Source organism: Vanacampus margaritifer, chromosome 8 (genome assembly GCF_051991255.1).
Source record: "Vanacampus margaritifer isolate UIUO_Vmar chromosome 8, RoL_Vmar_1.0, whole genome shotgun sequence".
NCBI classification, from domain to species: Eukaryota; Metazoa; Chordata; class Actinopteri; order Syngnathiformes; family Syngnathidae; genus Vanacampus; species Vanacampus margaritifer.
The window spans coordinates 7,054,045-7,077,125 of NC_135439.1; the positions used below are offsets into that span (position 1 = coordinate 7,054,045).

The window sequence follows — 23,081 nt, forward strand, 5'->3', positions numbered from 1 at the left end:
GTACTTGTAGTAGTAGATGTAGCAGTACATGTAGTAGCCTACTTGTACTAGTACTGTCTTGTAGTAGTACTTTTAATACGTGTAGTACTTGTAGCAGTATTTGTAGTACTTGTAGTAGTAGTAGTAGTAGATGTAGCAGTACATGTAGTAGCCGACTTGTACTAGTACCTGTACTAGTACTTTTAATACTTGTACTACTTTTAGCAGTACTTGTATTTGTAGTAGTACTACTTAATACTAGTACTGTCTTTTAGTAGTACTTTTAATATGTGTAGTACTTGTAGTAGTACTTTTAATACTCATAGTACTCGTAGCGGTATTTGTAGTACTTGTAGTAGTAGTAGTAGTAGTAGCTACATGTAATAGCCTACTTGTACTAGTACTTGTACTAGTACTTGTACTAGAACTTTCAAGACTTGTACTACTTGTAGCAGTACTTGTACTTATAGTAGTACTTTTAATACTAGTACTGTCTTGTAGTAGTACTTTTAATATGTGTAGTACTTGTAGCAGTATTTGTAGTACTTGTAGTAGTAGTAGTAGATGTAGCAGTACATGTAGTAGCCGACTTGTACTAGTACTTTTAATACTTGTACTACTTTTAGCAGTACTTGTATTTGTAGTAGTACTACTTAATACTAGTACTGTCTTTTAGTAGTACTTTTAATATATGTAGTACTTGTAGTAGTACTTTTAATACTCGTAGTACTCGTAGCAGTATTTGTAGTACTTGTAGTAGTAGTAGCTACATGTAATAGCCTACTTGTACTAGTACTTGTACTAGTACTTGTACTAGTACTTGTACTAGTACTTTTAAGACTTGTACTACTTGTAGCAGTACTTGTACTTATAGTAGTACTTTTAATACTAGTACTGTCTTGTAGTAGTACTTTTAATATGTGCAGTACTTGTAGCAGTATTTGTAGTACTTGTAGTAGTAGTAGTAGTAGTAGATGTAGCAGTACATGTAGTAGCCGACTTGTACTAGTACTTTTAATACTTTTAATATGTGTAGTACTTGTAGTAGTACTTTTAATACTCGTAGTAGTATTTGTAGAACTTGTAGTAGTAGTAGTAGCTACATGTAATAGCCTACTTGCACTAGTACTTGTACTTTTAAGACTTGTACTACTTTTAGCAGTACTTGAACTTGTAGTAGCACTTTTAGTACTTGTAGTAGTAGAAGTAGTACTAGTAGTACATGTAGCAGTACTTGTAGGAGTACTTTTAATGCATGTAGTACTTGTAGAAGTACTTTTACTAGTACTTGTAGTACTTGTCTTGTAGTAGTACTTGCAGTAGTAGCAGTTGTAATTTTATTTCATCAAGTGGTTGCACACAATAAAATCATTTAGATCGAGAAACATATTTGAAGTAGACGTATAGTTGACTTCATCATTTAATTTCATGCGTTGTCGAGCTTCTTGCCAAAAGTGCAACTCATCAAAGGTGAGCTTCGTTCCTCATGTTCTTGTTGACTCTTTTTGTGCTTTCATGGCAACTAAGAAAGAACTTGAACCATGACATTCACAGTCCTGTATTTCTAAGTTATATGATGGCGCGGATCATGTATATATATTTTTTTCTTTAGGAGAAAATGTATTAAAAAGTGTCAGTCGGGTGTGCTACGGACTTTGTTCCGTCTTCATCTCACCACTGTGGATGCGAAGGTGCTCTTTGAGGTGGTGTTTGTACTTGAAGGCCTTTCCACACTGCAGACATTTAAACTTCCGGGTCTCCACGCCTTGATCCAAAGTGATGACACTCTACAAGGTTGTCAGACATACGTTACAAAAAGGATGCCGTTTCTATTTCCGGTCTTATTGTATATTTGTGAGCCACTCACCTTGTCCTGCACTTGGTGGTGAAGTGCCAGGTGTTGCTCCAATTGCGCCCTATGGGGGGCAGTGTAGCCACAGAACGGACACCCCATGTGGCCCCGGTCTCTCTCCTGACAGTATTTGATGTGGTCCCTCAGCGAGGCCCCGTGCTGATACGTCCTGTGGCAGAATGGACAGGCCTGCAGCCTCCTCCGAACATCTGGGACACCCCCCCAAAAAAATGAACGGTGACGCTTTGGAATCGAATGCGAAGAACGTTTTTTGCCTACCTGTTCCCTCGGGCGAGTGGTGCTGAACTCCCGGGGACCAAATGGCAGGCGGCAGCTCCTCGTGGGTCCCGCCGCCGTCGGCACCGCCCTGCAGGTGTTGCACGGCGGATGTGCCGTTGCGGGTAAAGTGGTCCAAAAGGTTGGCGGAGGTCGAAGCCTTCCTCAGCTTGGCCAAGAAGTCGTAATGGGCCAAGTCCTCCAAGTCAATGTGGGAGTCGGAGGTCCGACCTGCATGGGTACGTAGAATAACAGACTTACATAAACGCAGCACATTTTCATTTTCATTTTCAGTCGGTGTATGAAAAACAATGAAAGAGTGACAAGAATACAAAGCTGTCACGTTGTGTGGATTTTTTTTAAAATTATTATTATTATTATTATTATTATTATTTTTACAAACAAACAATTTATTGCACTTCTCATTATTCTACAACTTTATTTTTACAATATACATTTTTCAGGACAATGAAAATGTTATTCTCTTCAATGATTATTTTATTCTGTATAGCATTTTTCTTAAAAAAAAAAATAATAAGACTATTGCTGTACAATTACAACTGTGACTATATTACAATTACAACTATTTTGTTGTATTACGGCAGCTTTATTTCTGTAAAAATGCCACTTTTCTTCATAATTATTTCTATAATATTGAAAATAAAAATACATTTGCAAATAATCTTTTCACTTAATTCTTCTAATATAACAATTTTGCGACTATATTCTTGTAGTATTACAACTTTTCTTGACATAAAACTTTGATTTTATTCCTGTAATATTGCAACAATTTCTTGAAATATTTCAACTTTTTGGGGGGAAATACTATGACTTAATGCATGTAAAAAAGTAAGTCGTTTTGGTTTACCTAGTAATACTACAACTTGATTGTTTTTTTTATAATATGACATTATTTGTGATGTAACTTTTTTTCAAAAAATATTGATACTTACTTTATTATTTGTAACTTCATTTTCATAAAAGGATAACTTTATTCCACAATTTATTTTGTTAAAGTACAATTTTCTCATATGTCATTGTGGCCTTATTTTTTTTATTTTTTTTAAGGGTCAGTACTTAAAGGAAGTAATGGAAAAGCACTGTTATATTCATGGTCATACTGAAACTGTAATATATATTTTCCATAATATGTTACAGGCCTAATATTCTTCTATTAATCATCCATGACTGAAAAACGAAGCATTTTTAGGAAGCCCCCTAAATCTGTTTGCTACTAATTACAGTGCATTATTTTGCATACAAATCCTACTAAATCCTGGAACGATCATCTGAAGAAAACAGAAAAATTGTCTTCATATGAAGCCAAGATGTGAATTATTATTAACAGAATTGCAAGATGTCCTTTGTTTGATCTTAACAACTAAAAAGCAGAAAATCAAAAACAATTGTTATGAGTCCACATATTATCAGAAATCTTCCATCTATCGATCCGTTTGTAAAGTGTTTGTTCTCATTGGGGTCACAGGTGAGCCAATAGAAAGCTCAGGGAGAACTTGCAAACTCCACGCACGAGGCCGTGAGCCAGGATTCGAACCCACAACTTCTTGATGGGCTAACCACGCTAGATATTGTGTTTTGCTTATATGTTTTCTTTGAACATCTTGAGTGTGTGTTGGCGCTGCGCAGATGAACCAAAACTGTTAACTTAAAAGACTATGTTGAGAAAAAAAAAGGCTCCTCCTCCTCCTCCTCGGTGTCTTCGGGATGGCTGACATGCATCCCGAGACGTCCGCGGAGGAGCGACGGCGCCTCCTATCGCCGACCTCCAGCCAGTCAGTTACACTTTGAGGTGGATTTTTCAAATGTTTGCAGATGTTGGCAAATTTGGAGCTGTTTTTTAATGTGGTCTGGGGACCGAGCCCGTGCGGTCGGGCGCTGTAAAAACTCCGGCGTGCCTTTTCGCAGGGGCAAGGCTAAAATCACACGAGCGGCCGGGCTAAGTGCCCGTTAAGTCGGCGGGCTGCGTGAGGCTTTCATCTTGCCGGAATTAAAAAGGGAAAGGCCTCGCGTCGCAGCAAGCGCAGGCCGCAACGTCACCTCTTTGATGCGTGGAAATAGTGTGACGCCGCCTTTTGTCGTGCTCCCACGAGCCTTTGATGCCGCACTGTACGGAATAATAATACAGAGTACCGTACATTTCGACAAAAGAGTTTGGCCACAATGCAATATAACTGCGAGGAAAATGTTGAAATAGTGTCGCAATGTAATTTGAATGGGGAAAAAAATATAAATATATATATATATAAAATATAATAATTCTGATAAGCGATTAATTGGCAGATGAATGAACTTTTCTTGGGGGATGGTTTGGTATTTGAATGTCATTATCTTTGTCTTATGTTATGTAATGTGTTAATGGTGTAAAAAATAAATAAATAAATAAAATAGGGATGGGCTCGTACCGAATCTATACCAGATATCGGTATTAGTACTCGCAAAAAAGGCCGTTACCAGTATCAACCACCTTCTTGTGGCCGTTTTACGATAAGGGACTAGAAATTAGAAGATCTAAAAAAAAAAAATGCAATTAATTCAGCAAAAATCTGCCAATTTTTCTTCTCGCCAATTTAATGGCTAATATTGGCCCATTAAATCGGCCAGCCGATTAATCAATCAAACCCTAGTTGTAATATATTACAAAAAATGAATTCCTGATCTTTATATAAATTTGTTGCAATTTTACAAAAATAAAATACATCTATTAGAGAATAAAACAATATTTTTTAATAAAGTTGATACTAAAGTTGAAATATTAGGAGCTAAAAGTTGTAATATTACAAAACTTTGTGATTGCATGAGGAATGTATTTTGTTGTGGGAACAAAGTAATAATATTATGACAAAAAGACAAAATATTGCACTATCTGTGTTAAAATGAGCACTTATATGATGATCATGTTTTGTCAAATATTTAATAACATTAACTGATTAATATACATGTCAGGTTTTTATACCGTTTTAAGTTTGTATGCAGATTTAAAAATTCATAACTAAGAATTTATTCTCACAACAGTCCAATATACTTTATATATAATTTATACTCTGAATTAAATACATGAATATTAGGAGAATAAAATAATATAATTTGCTCTCTCATAATATTTTTACTTTTCTTGAAAAAAAAAAACAATTTATTATTTTTATTTTAAAAACACCTTATAAGATTACCACGTTTATTAAAAAAAAAAAAGATTTTCGATTTTTTGTTACTTTGTTTTTCTTGTAATTATTTTTTAATATTCAATATTATATTACAATAATCTTTAGTATTATTCAGTTGTGAAATATAAATAAACATGTCTTGTTTTCGGGTTAACTTGCTGCTTCCTGGTTCAAACAGTCTAATGGGCGTGGCTAGCAAATGCCAAACATTTTTCCCCCAAAAAGGACAGTTAATTGTGTTGAATTCTGCCTAGCAACAACACCCCACAATCATTTGAGGTAGTTTATTTGTTCCTGTGTCAGCTGTAAACTTTTACAATCAATTCAAATTGGTGTTTTTGTGTGATTCATAACATTATTGTTGGTCGAGAATTAAGAATTTCAAAAGCACATGTAGTTTACCACCACTGGCATTGGTTTGTGAGTGTCTGCGATGCCATTTACATAAACAGAGTACAAATCCACCCACTTGTCTGGATGGTGGCCCAGATAAAATCTTGTGATTTATTGTCAACTCACAGTGCATCCTCAGTGATCCCGTCTCCCCCTCCGTGTCGGCGGCAGAGGCGGCGCCGCCGTCGTCTGTGGCCTCCAATTCCGGCTCCACCTGGGCCCAGAATTTCCTGCCGCTGTCGCCGCCGCTCTCGGGACTGAGGCTGTGGGGCTGCGCGGAGAGGGCGGGGCTGCCGGGCTCCTCGGTGCCCTCGCTGGGAGTCTGGCTGGTCTTGTCCAGGCTCTCCTGGTAGTCCTGGGGCTCCAGGCTCCAGAGGCCCACCTCATCCTCTCCCTCGGACCCCAGTGAACCAACTTGCTCTGCGTCCACTGGGAGGAAGAATCAGGAAGACATGAGGGGAGTCATTACAGACGGATGACATGATGGGACAATCTTAATTTGGATCATAGGGAATACTTTGATTTTAATTTATTTTAATTTGTCCATTAATCACTGAGAAAAAAAATACTTAATATATGGAAATCCTTTTTTTAAAGAAAAAAAAAACAGCAAGAAAACCGATGTGTGGGTTGGCATTTAGCACCTTGAGCTATCGATCTAAACATCATGATGCGGCAAACATGATAGAGAACCGAAACCAAACAGGGGAAAAACCCACATTCACAAGAGTGCAACATTTGTCAATACCTAAAAAAAAACAAAAAACTAACAAACATTGTTTTCAGTTTTGTGCTCTTTCTTTGTGGTTTAAAAATGTGCAACATCAGCCAAAACACAAGAACAGTAAAAATGTGGAAACGAACAAATATTTTCAAAAGCCATCCATGTAAAACAACCCCAAAAACGTTTCTGATCATTACGGAATATACACAAAAAAGTAATGTATCGTTCACTGACCACATTTTTAACCGCATAAAAAGCATTCAATGAAATGTTTTGTGAATATTTGTGTCAATCCAATGAATTTCACTCCACTTGAAAATAATATTCCCATCACAGGCCACCCAACTGTCTGCATTAAAACACGAGTGTGACCGAAAATGCACCTAACTTGATGAACCAAGTAAATCATTCACAAGCTGTGGTATGAAATGTCACCATCAGAAGGCAAGATCAATAACTCTGTAAAGAAAAACTATAATTTCAACTTGAATCGCATCCTTGTATGCCCAGACTGCTGCAGACAGGAAGAAACGCAGTACATTTTCCCATGGTGAAGACAATAAATGACAATCACAAACACATGCGCGGGATTGCAACAGTTGGCTCTCGTTTCCGAGGCCTCCGTGTCGCTGATTTGATTGGCAATATCCAATCACGAGCGAGTAATCGCAGTTTAACCCGACTGAAATACACCCCGAGACAATGCTAAGTTACTGTCAGAAGTGTGTGTGTGTGTGTGTGTGTGGGGGGGGGGGGGGGTGTCAACTGTAGTTACAACATTTCTTGTATTACTTTTAAATAAACATTATTCCTTGAGCCAGGGAGTCAGTCCTTGTCAAAATCTGCCTAGCAACAAGAGACAAGGAAAAATAATACGAGCAACTCTATTTTCTATTTTCGCTGCGCCTGCTAACTAGCTATCTTAGCTAGCAGTCCGCAGAGGACACATCATATCATGCGCCCAGGGCTCGACAGGGGAAGTGGGGAGGAGATGAAAGTAGCACACCGGACACAAACCAAATTGAAAGAAGTGAGCGCAACCAGTTATAATAAAGTACAACAAAAATCAATTCAAAGATACTATACCACAAGAAAACACGCATGCATATTTATTTACAGTGGATATTCCGGATGTCTTTTGATGATTTTAGAGGAACTTGCTGTCTTTTCCCTTTGGACCTGATTGTAAGTGGCCACCATGGAAGTCTTCCCATGCTAACGCTAAATGCTAATTATTTTTCCTCTTCTCTGAAACACGCACCTATGCTATTCTCACACCTAGCCTGGACGCACACTAGTTATTCGGTCGCAATATTGATACATATGTGATTGTGAGCTTTAACAAGATTGTTACTAAGCAAAAGTATTAATTACCAACAAAACATAACATACATATGTGCTTACAGCAACATATCCCACTGGCTTCATATGCAGTTTAAACTTAATACAGAGTAGATATTTAACAGCTCATTTCAAGCCAATCTGACACTCATTTACGCTTTTTAACCACATGTACATAATATGCGGATCCTGTTGAAAATAGTATACATGACACTGTATACTACATACCAGATTTACATTTGACAACCGGAGTGCCTCATGCTATTGCTATGCTATTTCCGGATATTTAATACAGCGAAGTGGTACTCATTTGCCCCTTTTAACCACTTGAAAACTACTGTAACAGCCTTGCACACTTACCTCGACATGTCAAGTGCCCCCCCCCTTTGCTACCATGGGTTCGAACGAACGTGCTCTAACGAGGCAGGAAATTAGCCTGAACGCATGCTAAGAATAATGTAGCCGAGACTTTTCCTGGGACGATGGGGCTCGCCACTAGGCCCTCAGAAAAGAACAAGTCTGTTCCGGATTAGTGTAAAATTGGCTCTAATTTCCCCCCGCTATGACAGTGAATGACACCGGCCCATTTGAAGCAGCACCGCGCAGGCATGGCTTTCATTATCTGCCTTGTTGATTTATTTATTTGGATGGCGCGAGCATCCTTCAAATAGCTGCTTCTTTGTTTGTACTTTGAACGGCGCAGGAGGTTTGAGTTTGTGTGCGAAGGTACAAAGGAGTTGGTGGTGATCAATTCATGCAGTGTGAGAGTGGCTGTGCGAAGATGGTAAACACAAAACAACACGCAGTCGAGAGCTATTCAATATGCAACAAAGTGTGCAGGGGGAAGACCGTGACTCATAGCGAGAGCGCGCTTGAAGAACGCGGTCGTTTCATGCTTGATGAGCTCGATCACATGATGTCGAAGCACCTCAAAGAAACAACTTGTTGCAGACTTGTCCTCTTAGGGAACAGAAAAAGCAGAATTGCATGTGATCCGTCGAGTTTGTTTGGTTCTACAAAGCCAGCCAGTAAAACAAACCAAGTGTGAAAATTTGCATTCACCGTGGAGGAATGGCTTTTTTTCTTTTAAATTCAAAACCGCAGCAAAGCGACTTAAGTGGAGGTCAAGGGAAATTATTTTGATTTTGCGCCGACTGTGAGTCAAACAAACCGGTTCGCCACGCAGAAATTATGAGCCGGAAGGCATCAACTGGACGGCAAGGCGCGGCAGCTGCCGTTTATTTTACAGTCTGCACATGTGATCTTGCGTTACAATCATGTGGTGTGCAGTAATGACCCAGAAATTACCTTGTTTGTTCTGTTTTGGGTGTTGAGAGGCAATAAATAGGGCCCCATTTGTCGCAGGCACCTTTAAACATGTTACATGCTACTTTAAGTGTAGGGTTTTATTAAAAACGCTCTACAGCAAAGCTGTTCTTAAAACTAGCCTCACATGAAGCATTTAGCATACACCAAGCTAATTGTTTGAATTTATTTGTATTTTTAGAAAGCGTTGCTGCTCTATTATAAGCATATACATTTTCATTTTCCCAAAAAATGCCATACAGCAACAATTTTGGAAAAATAATTAATTCAGTTTTTTTCACCCTCAATATTGCGAGTGTGATTTAATATGAGATTATTTTTTCAAGGTCCTCTTCCTGTGTATTTGTTCATTTACACATGAAACAATTTATGTGTAATATAATATTATTATTAGGAGTGCCAAAATTTGTTAATTTAGAGTTCCTTTAATGCCACAAATTATTTTAGCGAGCGATAAATGACCGCCCCTTACTTGGAAAGCCTGTACTTGGGGAATTCCAGTCGCAACGCTGCAGACACGTCCATGTCAAAATTTTCTTGTACTAAATTTAATAATAATACATATATTTGTGGAGACTGGGTTCAAGTTGTATTTTACAATTTTAAAAACGTGCAGAATTTCATGTTACTTCATGTTTAAGATTAAAAAGCTCTTAATATGAAAAGAAAAATGAGCTGTCACCAATGTCTTACAAATGCAATTATGCCATCTAGTGGCAGAAAAATGACCTCAACACAAATCAATATCACACTCTTTTTAAATTTTAACTCAATTTTATGAATTCAATGACTACAAGATGCAGCCATCTATTTGTTTAACTTATATTTTTTTCCGCTTTTATGTTAACAAGAGTATGAATACTTAGGAAAAAATATTTTATTGTACATTTAGAACAGGTAAAAATATTTTTTATTAATCGTGAGTTAACTATTGAAGTCATGCAATTAATTACGATTAAAATTTTCAATCATCTGACACCCCTAAATATTCATATATAAATGTTTCGGCCTTGCAGGTTAGGCGTATGGTAAAACAAATGGATATGAACCATAAATTAACACGAAAATTTGATCTACTTCATTTAGAGTTGTTAACTTACTAAACACTTTGACTTGTTGTTGTCCTTTAAGCGACAAGAACTTCACAAAAATTCTACTAAACAAGTCTGTCGTAAACGTAAGTCAGTAAGTCATAAATCAGATTATATCAATAATGAAAATAAATCTGTAGCTTTATTACTTCAACTTTTTGTGTTTCATGAGACGATATGTAAATGTGCAAGGTCGATTTAAATTTGATTACTTGTTCAGTCCTAGAGCATAACCCAAGTAAATTCTTTAGTTGGGATTTTCAAGTACATAATCACATATTTAGCGCACCCCAAACCAATTCTTCAACACAAAAGTGGTGCCATTTATCATAAAGCAATCTTCAATCTTCAAATTTGGTGAGTTTCAAAACTAATGCCGTGAGCCTTTTAACATACTCTGAGACAAATTCTTTGAAATGACCTTGATTTTTGCAGAACATGACTTGTTTTACAAACAACATATCTCTACATTTTTTTCAACAGTTTCTTTAAAGATATATATAAAAAAAAAAAAAACTCCCAGCTCCAAGCAAATTTAAAATCTGTATTTTTGTTGTTAACAAGATTTTACAGTGGTGTTGTCCTTGTTAAAAAAACAAACAAACGTGTTTTCAAATATGGAGGGTTTTTTATGCTTAAGAGGCATTTCACATTTTTTGTCAAATAAAAAGTCAAGTAATGTAGTCAAGTAAAAACTATGTATCTCCAAATGTCTTTAATAAAAACATTTTTTTTTTGCTTATCTTTTAATTTAGCATAGCCCAAGGCAATTCTTTAAAGTGACCTGCTTTATAAAACTCTGTTCAACAAAAAGCATGCATCTCCAAAGTGGGAATACATTTTGAGTGTTTTTTTCCTCCAAAAAAAAAAGAAAAAAGAAAATGCTTATGACCATTTAGCAAAGAGCTAACTGACCTATATTTTCACATAATGTCATTACTATTTTAAATTGAGTTTTTTTCCGTAAATGCTTAAAAAACATTTTACATACTTCAAGCTTATTCTTTAAAATTATATAAATGTTTACAAAAATTCATGTAAAGGACGTGTATCTTCAAGAGTTTAAATTATTATATATTTTTTTTACCTAGCTTTTTGGACCGCGACGATAAGCCACTATTTAAATAAATAATTTGAGGACACATTGATTTTCAATATTAAAATGCATTTATCACATTTCTTTTCAAATCCTGCAATTGTCTAGACTAACAACATGATGCGTGGAAGTTGGAGTGCAGCTTTTCCCGATGACATGCTATAATTCAAACTAATGCCTGCTTGAAGTTAATGTAGCGTTAATGCAACGCAAACCCTTGACGGCCTCGTCAACTCTGGCTGTTTTTGGACTCAATAATTCATCACACGACGGTCATGGACGCCCACACGCTCAACAAAACCAAAGCGTAGGAAGACGCATGGCTTTTCGGGAGAACATCTCACACACCTTAAATGACTCTGTATTCATATCAACACGTGGAAAATGAATGATTTGAATCCTTTTACATATATTTCGGAGCATGGCATTGAGAAATACTCACTGTGGCCGCCCGATGAGTCAAACATGCCGACTGACATTGGTGCGATGACTCAGGCAGGGACCACAACCAAGAACAAACACCTCCCACCTGATCTCCATCTTAGCAGTGACACTTGCTTTGAATTGTGAACAAATAACGCTAAAAGTGACAGAATCACAGGATAAATAGCCCTCGAGGTTCATTCACACGGACGGCTTTGTCGATGAACTATAAAAAAACACGCACACACAAACTAAGATCATCAAGGCTATCATTTATGTTGCAATGTACTCTTTGCTCCTCTTTGGCGGTTACCCCACGTTGGAATGCGACACTTAATTTGAATTTGACGCGGCCATGTTTTATACATTATCGTATGAACGCTGACAGCGGATAGAAGAGGAACCGGCCCGAAAATGACACGTTAACCTGTGGGAATGTGATGTTTTCAAGCTCTCTGTCTTTCTTTTTTTTTTTTTTATATATATATATAGCATTTCTGTGCGGCGAGAGAAGAGGAAGCAGAGACATTCTTGTCTAATGATATGTCATAATAGCCACAAACACGTTGACAAGTCAGGCTAAGCTGGGCCTACAGGCTAGGTAGCGACGGACACCCAAAATAAAACACATGCTTTCTAATAAGCGACTCAGTGCTACATCGGGTGCTACATTGTCTTTCACACCATTTATATTGATATTAAGGAGTGGGAAAATGGAGAGTGAGCAAGAAAGAAAGACAAAGAGATGAGAGTGACACATCAGTCGGGTATTAGAGGTGGGAAGAAAAAAAAGACACAAGTGAGGATCGCTAGTGAGCCAGAAATGGACTCATTCCCACAAAGCAAGACAGCTTAGAAAAGCAAGCAGAAGGCACTCTGTACTTCAGATGTCTCGCTCATTAGGCGATACCGAACCACCACCACCACCACCACCACTGCGGAGATCTCTGCTGTTGCCGTGGGGCATGAGACAGCAGCAAGTGCAATTTCAAGGCACACGCATAGAAATATAACACAATGTAGATTTTCTCTTCATCATCGGCACACAAGAAGAACAAAACCGAACTGCATAAGCAGAAGTGAACAGTTATGAGATCAATAGAATGGTCGCCAACATGTATCAGGCAATCTTCCGATTATGTCAGGATATCAGCGGAACAAGTGATCAACTCATTTGCTCCCAAAAAACGTATAAATACGTTTTATTTTAAATATCACCATGTCCCAAAGACGTATTTATACGTTTTTTGAGCATACAGAAGGCTTTGATGCAGCCTCAGAACCAAAGAAAATGCTTGAAGCAATGGTAGTTATTACAAAAAAACGGCCAGCAGGTGGCAGCAGAGTATAAGAGATCAATCAGGACCATGTTGCAAAAAGCTCTTTCCCCCACAGTTTTTAACAGATTTGTGAAGAATGATGAAATTTAGCTATGCTCTAATGCTAATTGCTGCAAAACGGAAACAGATAGAAATATACTTTTTTTTCCTGATGAAAGAAGAGACTCTAATGTGTGTGGGCCTTACAAAATCTGTCAAAATACAGTAAAACAGCCGGGAGCCAAGTGGGGGTTGCTTGAGTGAAAATGGCTGGGAGTGAATGAGTTAATGATTTCCAACCTTCGACGTTTTGTAAAGAATTCTTAATTACATATCATGTAAAAAGATGCAGAATTGGACCCAAACCACTTGAATTTTTACATCTGCAAGAAATCAACAGTGGAAGCCGGGATGGCACTGTTTTAATTGAGATTGGTTTCTTCATTTGCCAAATTACATAAAATACTGCCAGACTACATTTATTCAAAATTTTGTGGAGGGTGATGGGGAACCAGGTAAATGTGTGGACTGTGAAACATATTCAGTGTCATGAGTCTGTCACACAGAGCAAATAAATGGTAAAGTCTGGTCCTAATGTCTTTCATCAGAAAATAGCTAGCAAGCTAAGAAACAGACAAACACTATTTTTTTGGTTTGTTTTGTTTTTGAGGGATTCAATTTTTCCTATTCAATTCACGATTGAACTACCGCCCTTGCCCCAGAGTCAAAAATTGTTCATCCACATCTATAGTACACACACAGATAACTATGTGATAAGTTAGCCTAGCTTTTTCTAGCATTTCCTGACAGTCAGAACATCAAGTTGTCTTGATACTATGAGAGACTCGCGATTGTCGAGATATTGTTTTTGTGCGCAGTGTTGGTTATCACACACTATCATCATTTATTTGTCCTCAATGTGTTAAAAATTGGTCTGTGTAGCCCGATTTACTTATGTGAAAGCCAGGAAGTGGCCTGCTCCCGAGTGCTCGCTCGCCTTCTGAATGATTATTTTAGGGACAGGAACCAATTCCTAAAGCGCATTAATTCCACCAGCTCAACTGTCTTGACGACATTATTTTTGTGGAATTTGAAGAAGTCGATACTATTTTGGCCATGTTGAGATTGCAACATGTGTTCCAAATAATGGTCAAACCCGTTTTCAGTAGATAGAACGCAGTATTATCTTTCCCAGTGGGATACAGCCATTCATATCCATCACATTCAACCCTGGCTAATCTACTCCTCCTCATATTAACACATCACACGTATGTACATGACACTTATGTCCACTACACCTCCATTAAAATGATGATTAGCTGTTCATCAATGTCAATGCGGCAGACAAAAAAAAGAAAGGCAATCGGTTTTTGTCTCTGCAGCGAGTGTCAAGGTGTGAGTGAAGAGGTGCGCAAACGACCTTTGTGGTCGCCGCTCTTCTTCCTTTCGAGGCTTCCTGTACGCTGCCGCCTGCGTGGGTTTCGCAACCCGTGTCCTACCTGTCCTGCAGACCACCTCTGTCACACTTGAAATAACAGCCCACCTTGTTGCCTCACACCTGCTCCACCTTTTACATAAGCAAGGCTAACACACTTACAGCCGAGTTGTTTCCAATCAACCGGTTTCTTCCTTTGTACCGATTCCAAGGCAGTTGGTTACAGTATTTAAACTGTAACCAGGTTCTTTGTCAACTGGACTACAAATTCTACAAACAACAAATTCTACAAACTACAACTGGACTACAAATTCTACAAACAAAAGTACCACAACTGCAGTGCCACAGTGTTGTGTGACATATGGCGGGAAACTGGCCATTACTGTCTAAACACGAATGAGGTCAACGATGCTTGGTCAGACGAAACTTTTTACAAACCAGGCCACAAACTTAAAGTATCACGTGGCCCAGGACTGATGAATGAATCACCCCACAGCGTTGTATGTTGTTTGAAAAGAACATGACAGGCCGTCAGTAAAGCTTTGCTTGGTCAGAATAAACCAATAAGTTGAATTCTGTTAACTGAAATATAGCAATACCAAAAAATTGGACCACAACTGACAAATGAACCGCCCCCACACTGTTGTGTGCCGTATAAATAGAACCTGACCACCGCTGTTCAAGAGCAGCCAAGGTCAGCAGGAAAAGCCGACTTGGTCAAACTAATGCATTCTGTAAACTGGAATCCAAACAATATCAACATTATAGAGGACCACGTCTGAGAATGCAACGCCCCACAGCGTTGTGTGCCGTATGAATAGAACCTGGCCACCGCCGTCTGCGCGCCACTCTAAAAGCAGGACCGATGTCGGCGGCGAAAAGGTCGGCTTGGCCAAAGGCGTGTTTGGACTTGGCCCGTCACCCTCCTCTGTGGCCCGCGCTGGTTTTCCGTGTAGCGAGGGACCGGCGCAGGAATGCTCGAGCAAGTCACAGAGGGACCCACGCGCTCACCACACTATGAATCAAAAGCCAGGCTCCACTTCATTAGGCTCCTGTCATTGCAAAGGCTCTCACACAGCACTCTATAAATACCCCGCGTCCAAATTTGTTTTCCCTCTCGTTTTTTTTTTTTCTTTACACATGAAAATGCTCAGGGACGGCTCCAGCTTTCTGATGTGGCTTTTTATTTTGTTCGCCGGCGAAGGCGAAGAAGAAAAAAAAAAACACACAATAGTGGTTCCCTTTGAATATTAAAACATTCTCTGACAAGCGCAAAAGGTTCTGAAGTTGTTTTAATAGAGGGTGCACGCTAAAATAAAAAAAGTCTCTTTGAGCTTAAATGAACAGCTATGTGCTGTGGGATTTGGTTAGTTCAAGAGCTAAGAATGCATCCCACTGGCTTTTGTCTCTTTTAAACATTTGTAAATAAGCTGTGAGCTTTGCAGAGCAAAGCGGCACTTTTAAAAGGGACAATTTAGGGCTCATTAACTGTAACATCGGTGGGTATTTACAACACGTGTGTGCAGGGACACAAACAACAACAGATCATCATTAAATCGTACAAGGGGACATTGGGTGCAGTCTTCATGTGATTTTGTTTTTGGAACACTAAAAGTTGGTGGGAGATGGCATCTCTTGTGGCCGGAGTCAAATACAGAGAGGGTGCCATCCTCTGGCTCATGTTGGAAACTGCATCCAGTCAGCTACAACTTCACGTGTGACCCCAGTGACCTCACTACAAAAGCTATTAAGTATCACATTGACAGGATAGGGGCATTACAAAAACAAACATTTGATATTTTAGGAAATTGAAGTTGGAATAATACAAGAAAATATGGGATTTCAGTTGAATAACATGTTTAACACATACCTTTGTTTTTATTACGCCCCCCAAAAAAGAAGTTATTGTGAATTTACAACTTTATTCACATAATGACTTTTTGCTCATAAAATTTTGATTTTACTCCCCTAATTATTTGTTGTAATATTGAGGCTTTAATGGCATAAAATGACCACTTTTAATAACGTTTTCTTACAAAATGTTGAATATTACAAGAAGAAGTTATCTTTTAAAAAATATGTTAGCATTCTTCTCATTAAACAAAGTTTGATCAAATCATAATTTGATGACTATCTCATAAAATTACCTTTAATTTGGTAAAATTGCAAGTTTTTTTTTTTTTTATAATTATAGAGACTCCTTATATTGGTATATTTTCCTTGGAAAATTTAAATTTTTTGTCATATTTCAGCTTAATTCCCATAATTATTAATTGAATCGGAGTTGTAATTCTATGGCTTTGTCATAAAATGCCAACTTTATCTTGTAATATTATGGATATATTATTATGATTTTTTTGTCTTGAAATATTCCGAACCCGAACCCTAACCCTAACCCTATTAATTTAACTTTATCATAATTATGACTTTTGTAATAACTTTATGCTTGGAAGATCATAAAATATTAACTTAATTCTACATTTTTTACATTTATTTTTCGGGCTTTATTTGTATAAAATAACCCATTTATTTTTCTCTTTATTTGTTTATTTTTTAATGTACAATTTTCCTTATGCCATACTTTATTCTCGTAATATTTCAACTATTCTTAATTACATGGCTTTATTATTGTATGATTACGACTTTTTGCCCCTTTTCTTTTAGAAAATAATGACATTTTCTTGTACTATTACAACTTTTTTCTCATGATGTCAAAGTGTCATTTATTTTTTTTTTTTTGGGGGGGGGGGGTTCTTGATGAATGTCTTACAATCCACATCCTCTACTTTTATTTTCAGGAAACTTTTTAATGGCCTTTGTATGAGGGAATAACAAGTATGAGCACATACAACACACTTCAGTTGTTATGGTCACGCAGCTCTGATTTGAAAATCATATTGCATATTGAGTTAAACATTCAGTCACGATGATCACTTTTGACTGAATGCAATTGAAAATGTGCGTGTGTGTTTTGCGCTCGCACAGTCCACGCCATTGTCTTTAAATAGAAGCTAATTAAAGTCACAGAGAAAAAATGCAAAGGCAGCAGAACTTCACAAGACGGCGCGTGCTTGTCATTACTGGCCTGCTAGTAGAAAATGATGGAGGGAGCGCGAGAACGGACAAAAGCTCCGTCGAAGAACGACTCGACAAGAGGAAAGGGTTTTAAACTTGGAAAGTTTAAGAGGATCTTTGATGTGTATCAGAAGAGGAAAGCAGCCTCGCGACTGGGACGACAGTAATTTTAAGTCGAAGCAGAAGGCTGGCCGACTTGCTGCCTTGCTGGCTGGCTGGCTGGCTGCCTGTGGGCTTTGATGGCGCTGGCTGTTTGAAGTGGTTTTCGGGGAGGGGGGGACGGCGGTAGGGAAAAGGGGGTGCAGCGTGCGATGTCAGTGCGACGGTGGAGGGAGGAAAGGGGGGGGGGGGGTCGGGGCGATGGCAACGGGACAGGGACCGAGGAGACCTGAGTTGGCTGGATGGGTGGATGAACGCATGGGTGAGTGTGTCAATAATGAGGAGAAAAATCCGATTAAAGTGGAAATAATGACAGCAATAGAATCCAGGAGAGCCGATACACATGGCAAAGATCTAGACAAATTTAAATGGATGACAAAAGAAGGCGAGGAGAGGAAAAAAGAGTAAAGATGAAAAGCAGAAATGCTGTAAAAGAAAAAAAGTGCACGGTGGTGGGAAAGGGGGGGGGGGGGGGTTTAGAAGAAATGAAAGTGGCACCGAAGCGTCCATGTCTCAGTATGAAGCCTGGACACATTCGCACCTCAACTACTCATTAATGTGTATCATTTAAAGATGACGTCTTCTCCGTCTGATATGCTGCCCGGTGGTCTTATGACTCCCCCAATCCCCCTCCACCCGACTCTCCATCCCTCCAGCAACGTTGGACACACACACACACCATATAATCACAACTATGCGCTTTCCCCCGCCGGAGGTACCAAAGTCGGCCACAAAATGGAAAAAATGGATTTTGTACAAACCTCAGAAATGTTACTGGGCCTCCTCGCCCTTTCATTTTCATGTATCGGTGCTTCATTTTTAAATGAAATGCCTCCCCCCGTTAAGACTATAGCTATACAATTACCAAAGCAAACATGCTGTGAGTCTGTTGAAAAAAACACACCAAAAAAACAAGACTATCTCCTACATTGGTTGGGTTGTCTGTCTATATGTGCCATGCGATTGACTGGCGACCAGTCCCAGGTCTACGAAATGGTTGTTGTCTGTCGCGAATGAAAAATAGATGGATGAAAACTCACTTTGACTTGACATAAACTGGAATATAAAGTCTTTAGTCAACATATCGTGTTTCACTTTTTGTAGCTTTGACTGTATCACAGATTTTTACAAGGCACATTACAAACTTGTATTGCAGAATTTTTTCGATTTAGTCGTGATTCATTTTCCACATGGAGTGTTACTGCAGAGCAATAAGCATGAGCAAGGAGGAGAAAAAGTGAAGAAAAGACAAAGAATTAAATAAAAAGAAGTGAACGTGTGTTGACACAAGCACGTATTGACACCATTTGCTACAACTGACGTTGAGTCACTCAACGCAGAGTTATGGAGGACCAAAAATGCCAAAATTAAAAATAAATAAATGACTAAATAAATAACTAAATCACTAAAAGTGGGGAAAAATATAAAAAATATAATTCAAAAATGCAATAATTTTTTTTAAGGGAAATAAAATAAAATAAAAAATAATAATACTAATTATATATATATATATATATATATATATATATATATATATATATATATATATATATATATATATATATATATATATATAGTTATTTTTATTTCCATTTATATTTATTTTTTTAATTTTATTTTATTATTACATTTTTTATATGTTTCTATTTTTTGTAATTTATTTATTTTTTTAATTTGGGCGGTTTTGGTCCTCCATACAGAGTGACTTAACAGTTCAGCTAGTTAACAGCAGTCCAACTCTGCACTCTTATTCGCTGACTTTGACATCCTTCAACAGGCCTGACCCCGCCTTTTAAGGTCACACACATTCAGTCATAGTCACAGATACAGTACTGTAGAATGTGAGGATGGATGATCCCAAGTGGACAAATATAACACCTGCACCTCACATGCATATTGCATTGGTATTATGCATAAAGCTTTCAAATAACAAATGCCTGAAGATTCCCTTTTTGTATTTTTACCAACAAAAAGAATTACAGGTGGAAGAAAATTCTGTATGCATGTTTTTACCCGGGCTGGAATGTTTTCACTCCCTTGCAGGTGTATGTGTGAATGCGTGTGTGTGAGTTTGTGTGTGGGATGGCAGGTCAAGTAGAGGTGGTACCAGGTGATTACAGGTACAGGGAGAGAGATGGCGAGAAAAAGGGAGGCTTTTAACTTCTCGCTCATGAGGGAGTCGATCCAAGTTATTGGAAATATGCGCCAGTGTGTTATGCAGATACCCTTGATGTTTTATGGCCTTTGTCAGTTTGTTGGGTCGTCACGGGTCCCGCTAATGCTGCAGGTGGGTTGCAAGACATTTCAATCAATCCAAAAGATGGCCATGACATTTGCATGTACATGACTATATAAAGCCACCATTAAAGTACAATGAGCACATATAGTGCACTAGCATTTAAAAGCTTAGGGCCACAAATTAATTTTCTATCCCTTTTCGCAAGGAACGCACTAGTGTACAACAGTACGTCAATTTTTAGTTGAAGTGTTTGATTGTGTTTATAGACATTTTTGAACCTCCAGTAGTGTTTACATTTTTGTGCAATTTCCTCCTAACTTACAGAAACTACTTTAAAAGTGATACATTTTGTGGGTTGACTGAAGCAACTTTGGTTTTATTTCTTAATCAGTGTATATGAACGCCCTTCACTGCTTTAGAATTCTGACAATATGCCCTCTAGCCATGCCAGAAATAACCACTGAAGTACCATTCATTTGTTTTTGCCAAAATAAAACTTAATGCTTGTCAGATCTGACCAACTAAGATGAGAAGAACGCCATTGTCCAACATGTAACTGTAATAGTAGAGAGTTTATTATTTTAACTCATTCGCTCCCAGCCATTTTCACTGAAGCAACCCACTTCGCGCCCGGCTGTTTTACTGGATTTTAACTGATTTCGCAAGGCCCACAGAATATTGTCTTCTATTGCTATAAAAACATAGAATGGAACCTACCAAAAGAAACATTAGAGTCTCTTCTTTAATCAGGAAAAAAAAGTATATTTGTATCTGTTTCCATTTTGCAGCAATTAATATTAAAATCATTATTCACAAATCTGTTTAAAACTGTGGGAAAAGAGCTTTTTTTTTTTGCAACATGGCCCTGGTTGAGCACTCTGCTGCCACCTGATGGCCATTTTTAGTCATAACTACCATTGCTTTAAGTGACCTCTTCAGGTCAGCATCTGCATCTAAGCCTTCTGTATGCTGTACCATAAAAAAAAACAAAAAAACGTATAAATATGTTTTTGGGCCCATGGCAATATTTAAAATAGAACGTTTTTATACGTTTTTGGGAGCAAATTAGTTAATCTAAAGTTGGTATTGTTTTTGTTTTGGATAAAATAAACAGTTTGGTTTGGTTAAGGGGGTCGCAGTTCAACGTAGTGTTTACCTTCTGTACAAATTGACATTAGACATGCACCTACATCCTGAGGTGATTTTTTTTTTTTTTTTAAGTCCCTAAGTCCAATTCTCTCATCCCGAGCTCGGGTGCCCCACCACCCCACCCTCACTCCCGCCCATCTGGGTTATACATGCCGGCTGAAGCTGCGTTTTCAAAATTTAATTTGAGGCGTGATAAAACGGCACATATCTATAAATTGTGCGCACAATCGACCTAAGTGGAGGCTTTGGAGCGCTTTCTTCTGTAGAACATGTGCAGCATATCAAACACGCAATCTCCAGGATGTCTGCACAAAAACAAGGGGTGTGGGGGCAGAAGGGGGGGCTCTCAAAATAGAACTTAAGGGTGAGGAGCGTGCCAGTGCAATGACAAAGAAAGTGCTAATAATTCTGGAGAAGGACAATGATGAGAATGAAAACCGATGTGTTTGTCCTGTCGAGGCGGCTTTGATGTGAAAATAGAAATACACGGGTTAGTTAGTGTTTCGCCTACGCACAACTCGTGAGCCATCTTAGCCTCATGTGTTCACCATTGTGTGCTTTTTTGTGGAGACATCGAGTTGGATTTCAGTGACCGGTTATCTCGGATTCAAAATTCCACACTGATATTTGGATGTAATGTACGACTATAACTTCCAAAAATGTCATGAGCGGGCAATTATGGGGAAAACTGCTTTCACATGCACTAATCCTGCACTGGCACCGTAAATCTTTCCGAATAACTCCTCCTTGGACCGGACGGACAGTGTGGCAGCCATGCGGCAGGAATGCACAGGAAGACATGGGACTGATGAGACATAATTGAATAAACATGTGAAAAATAGCAGAGGGACTCAATCAAGGGATTCCCCGTCCGTGCGGCGCAGATCTGGGATCAAACGCTATGGCGCGGCAGAACGGCGCGACACTTGAGACGGCGCTAAACGACAAGTGAGGAAGCACGAAGATTAGCGCTCAGTTAGCCTCGCAGCAATACGATTTTAAACGCTCAAACCCGATCTGACTGGACTTGCTAGCGGCGGCATCAGCTGCGTTACTAGCGTGACGGTAGTGCAGCGTGACACAGTGGAATCCGCCAATGAATTTGACAAAGAAGAACAACGTGACGCGCAATGGCGGACTTCCAGTGTTTTGGGTTTTTTTCTTGGCATGCGGCTGTTTATTAAAAGAATAACGTGTGCTTTGTTTAGCCGCCAGCAAGCGAATCGTAAATCCGGGATTGCATGGACAAAATGCTGATGGCTTTGTTAGCTGAAAGCTATCGCCGCGGCTAGCTCGCCAATGGACAGTATGTATGGAAAAAGCCAAACATGACATGATACAATGCTAGCAAAAATAAGCATAAAAAAAACAAAATAAAAGTGCTTTTTGTTCAGCCATTTTTGAGAGTGCGGTTCTGTTTCAAAATGTCACGATACGATATTATCACGATATGAACCTCACGATACAATATTTAGCACTATATTGCGGTGGTGTTGCCTTCTTAAAATAATCGCCTAAGTCGTTTTTTCAGATTTTTCAGGAAACACAAAAAAAAATGCAAAACGATTTTCATCATGAAGAGATGATTTTGGCAAAAAAAAAAGACTTAGGAAGGTGACAGTTTTTTGCTATATCCATGCCAGTATGTTACTATTGGTTCAGCAGCATAAAGTCTCGTAGTCTATGTAGTTCATAACGCTGTGTTTGGCTGAAGCAGGTGAAAGTAACGTTTTTTTTAATGGCGATGTGGTGCTTTAAATATCGTAGCATGACGACGACGATATTGTGGCAATTTTAACATCGCAATATCACAATATTGCAGTTATTAACTAGGTAACTAGAGGCAGAGCTAGCTTTTGGTTACTTATTGAGCCCCACGTCTAAAAAAGAGGTATAGTGTGCACCCCACTCGTCACGGGGAATACATCCCAAAGCTAATCGCCATCTGTCAAAATTCCCTTTTTGTACATTCAATAAATGTAAGTAAATAAATCAGTGATTGTGGCTCTTTTCCACATGTGA

At 38.5% G+C, this 23,081-nt stretch overlaps 1 protein-coding gene across 1 annotated transcript in view; it reads right to left on the reverse strand.

Moving 5' to 3' along the window:
• Positions 1–23,081, reverse strand: part of LOC144056596 (zinc finger E-box-binding homeobox 2) — a 36,078-nt gene that overhangs the window by 5,897 nt on the left and 7,100 nt on the right. Inside the window, exons 2-5 of the mRNA XM_077573544.1 lie at positions 5,809–6,111; positions 2,111–2,338; positions 1,847–2,040; positions 1,655–1,766 (exon numbers count right to left, since the gene is read on the reverse strand). Of these exons, the coding sequence (XP_077429670.1) occupies positions 1,655–1,766; positions 1,847–2,040; positions 2,111–2,338; positions 5,809–6,111 (837 nt within the window). The remainder of the gene's footprint in view (positions 1–1,654; positions 1,767–1,846; positions 2,041–2,110; positions 2,339–5,808; positions 6,112–23,081) is intronic.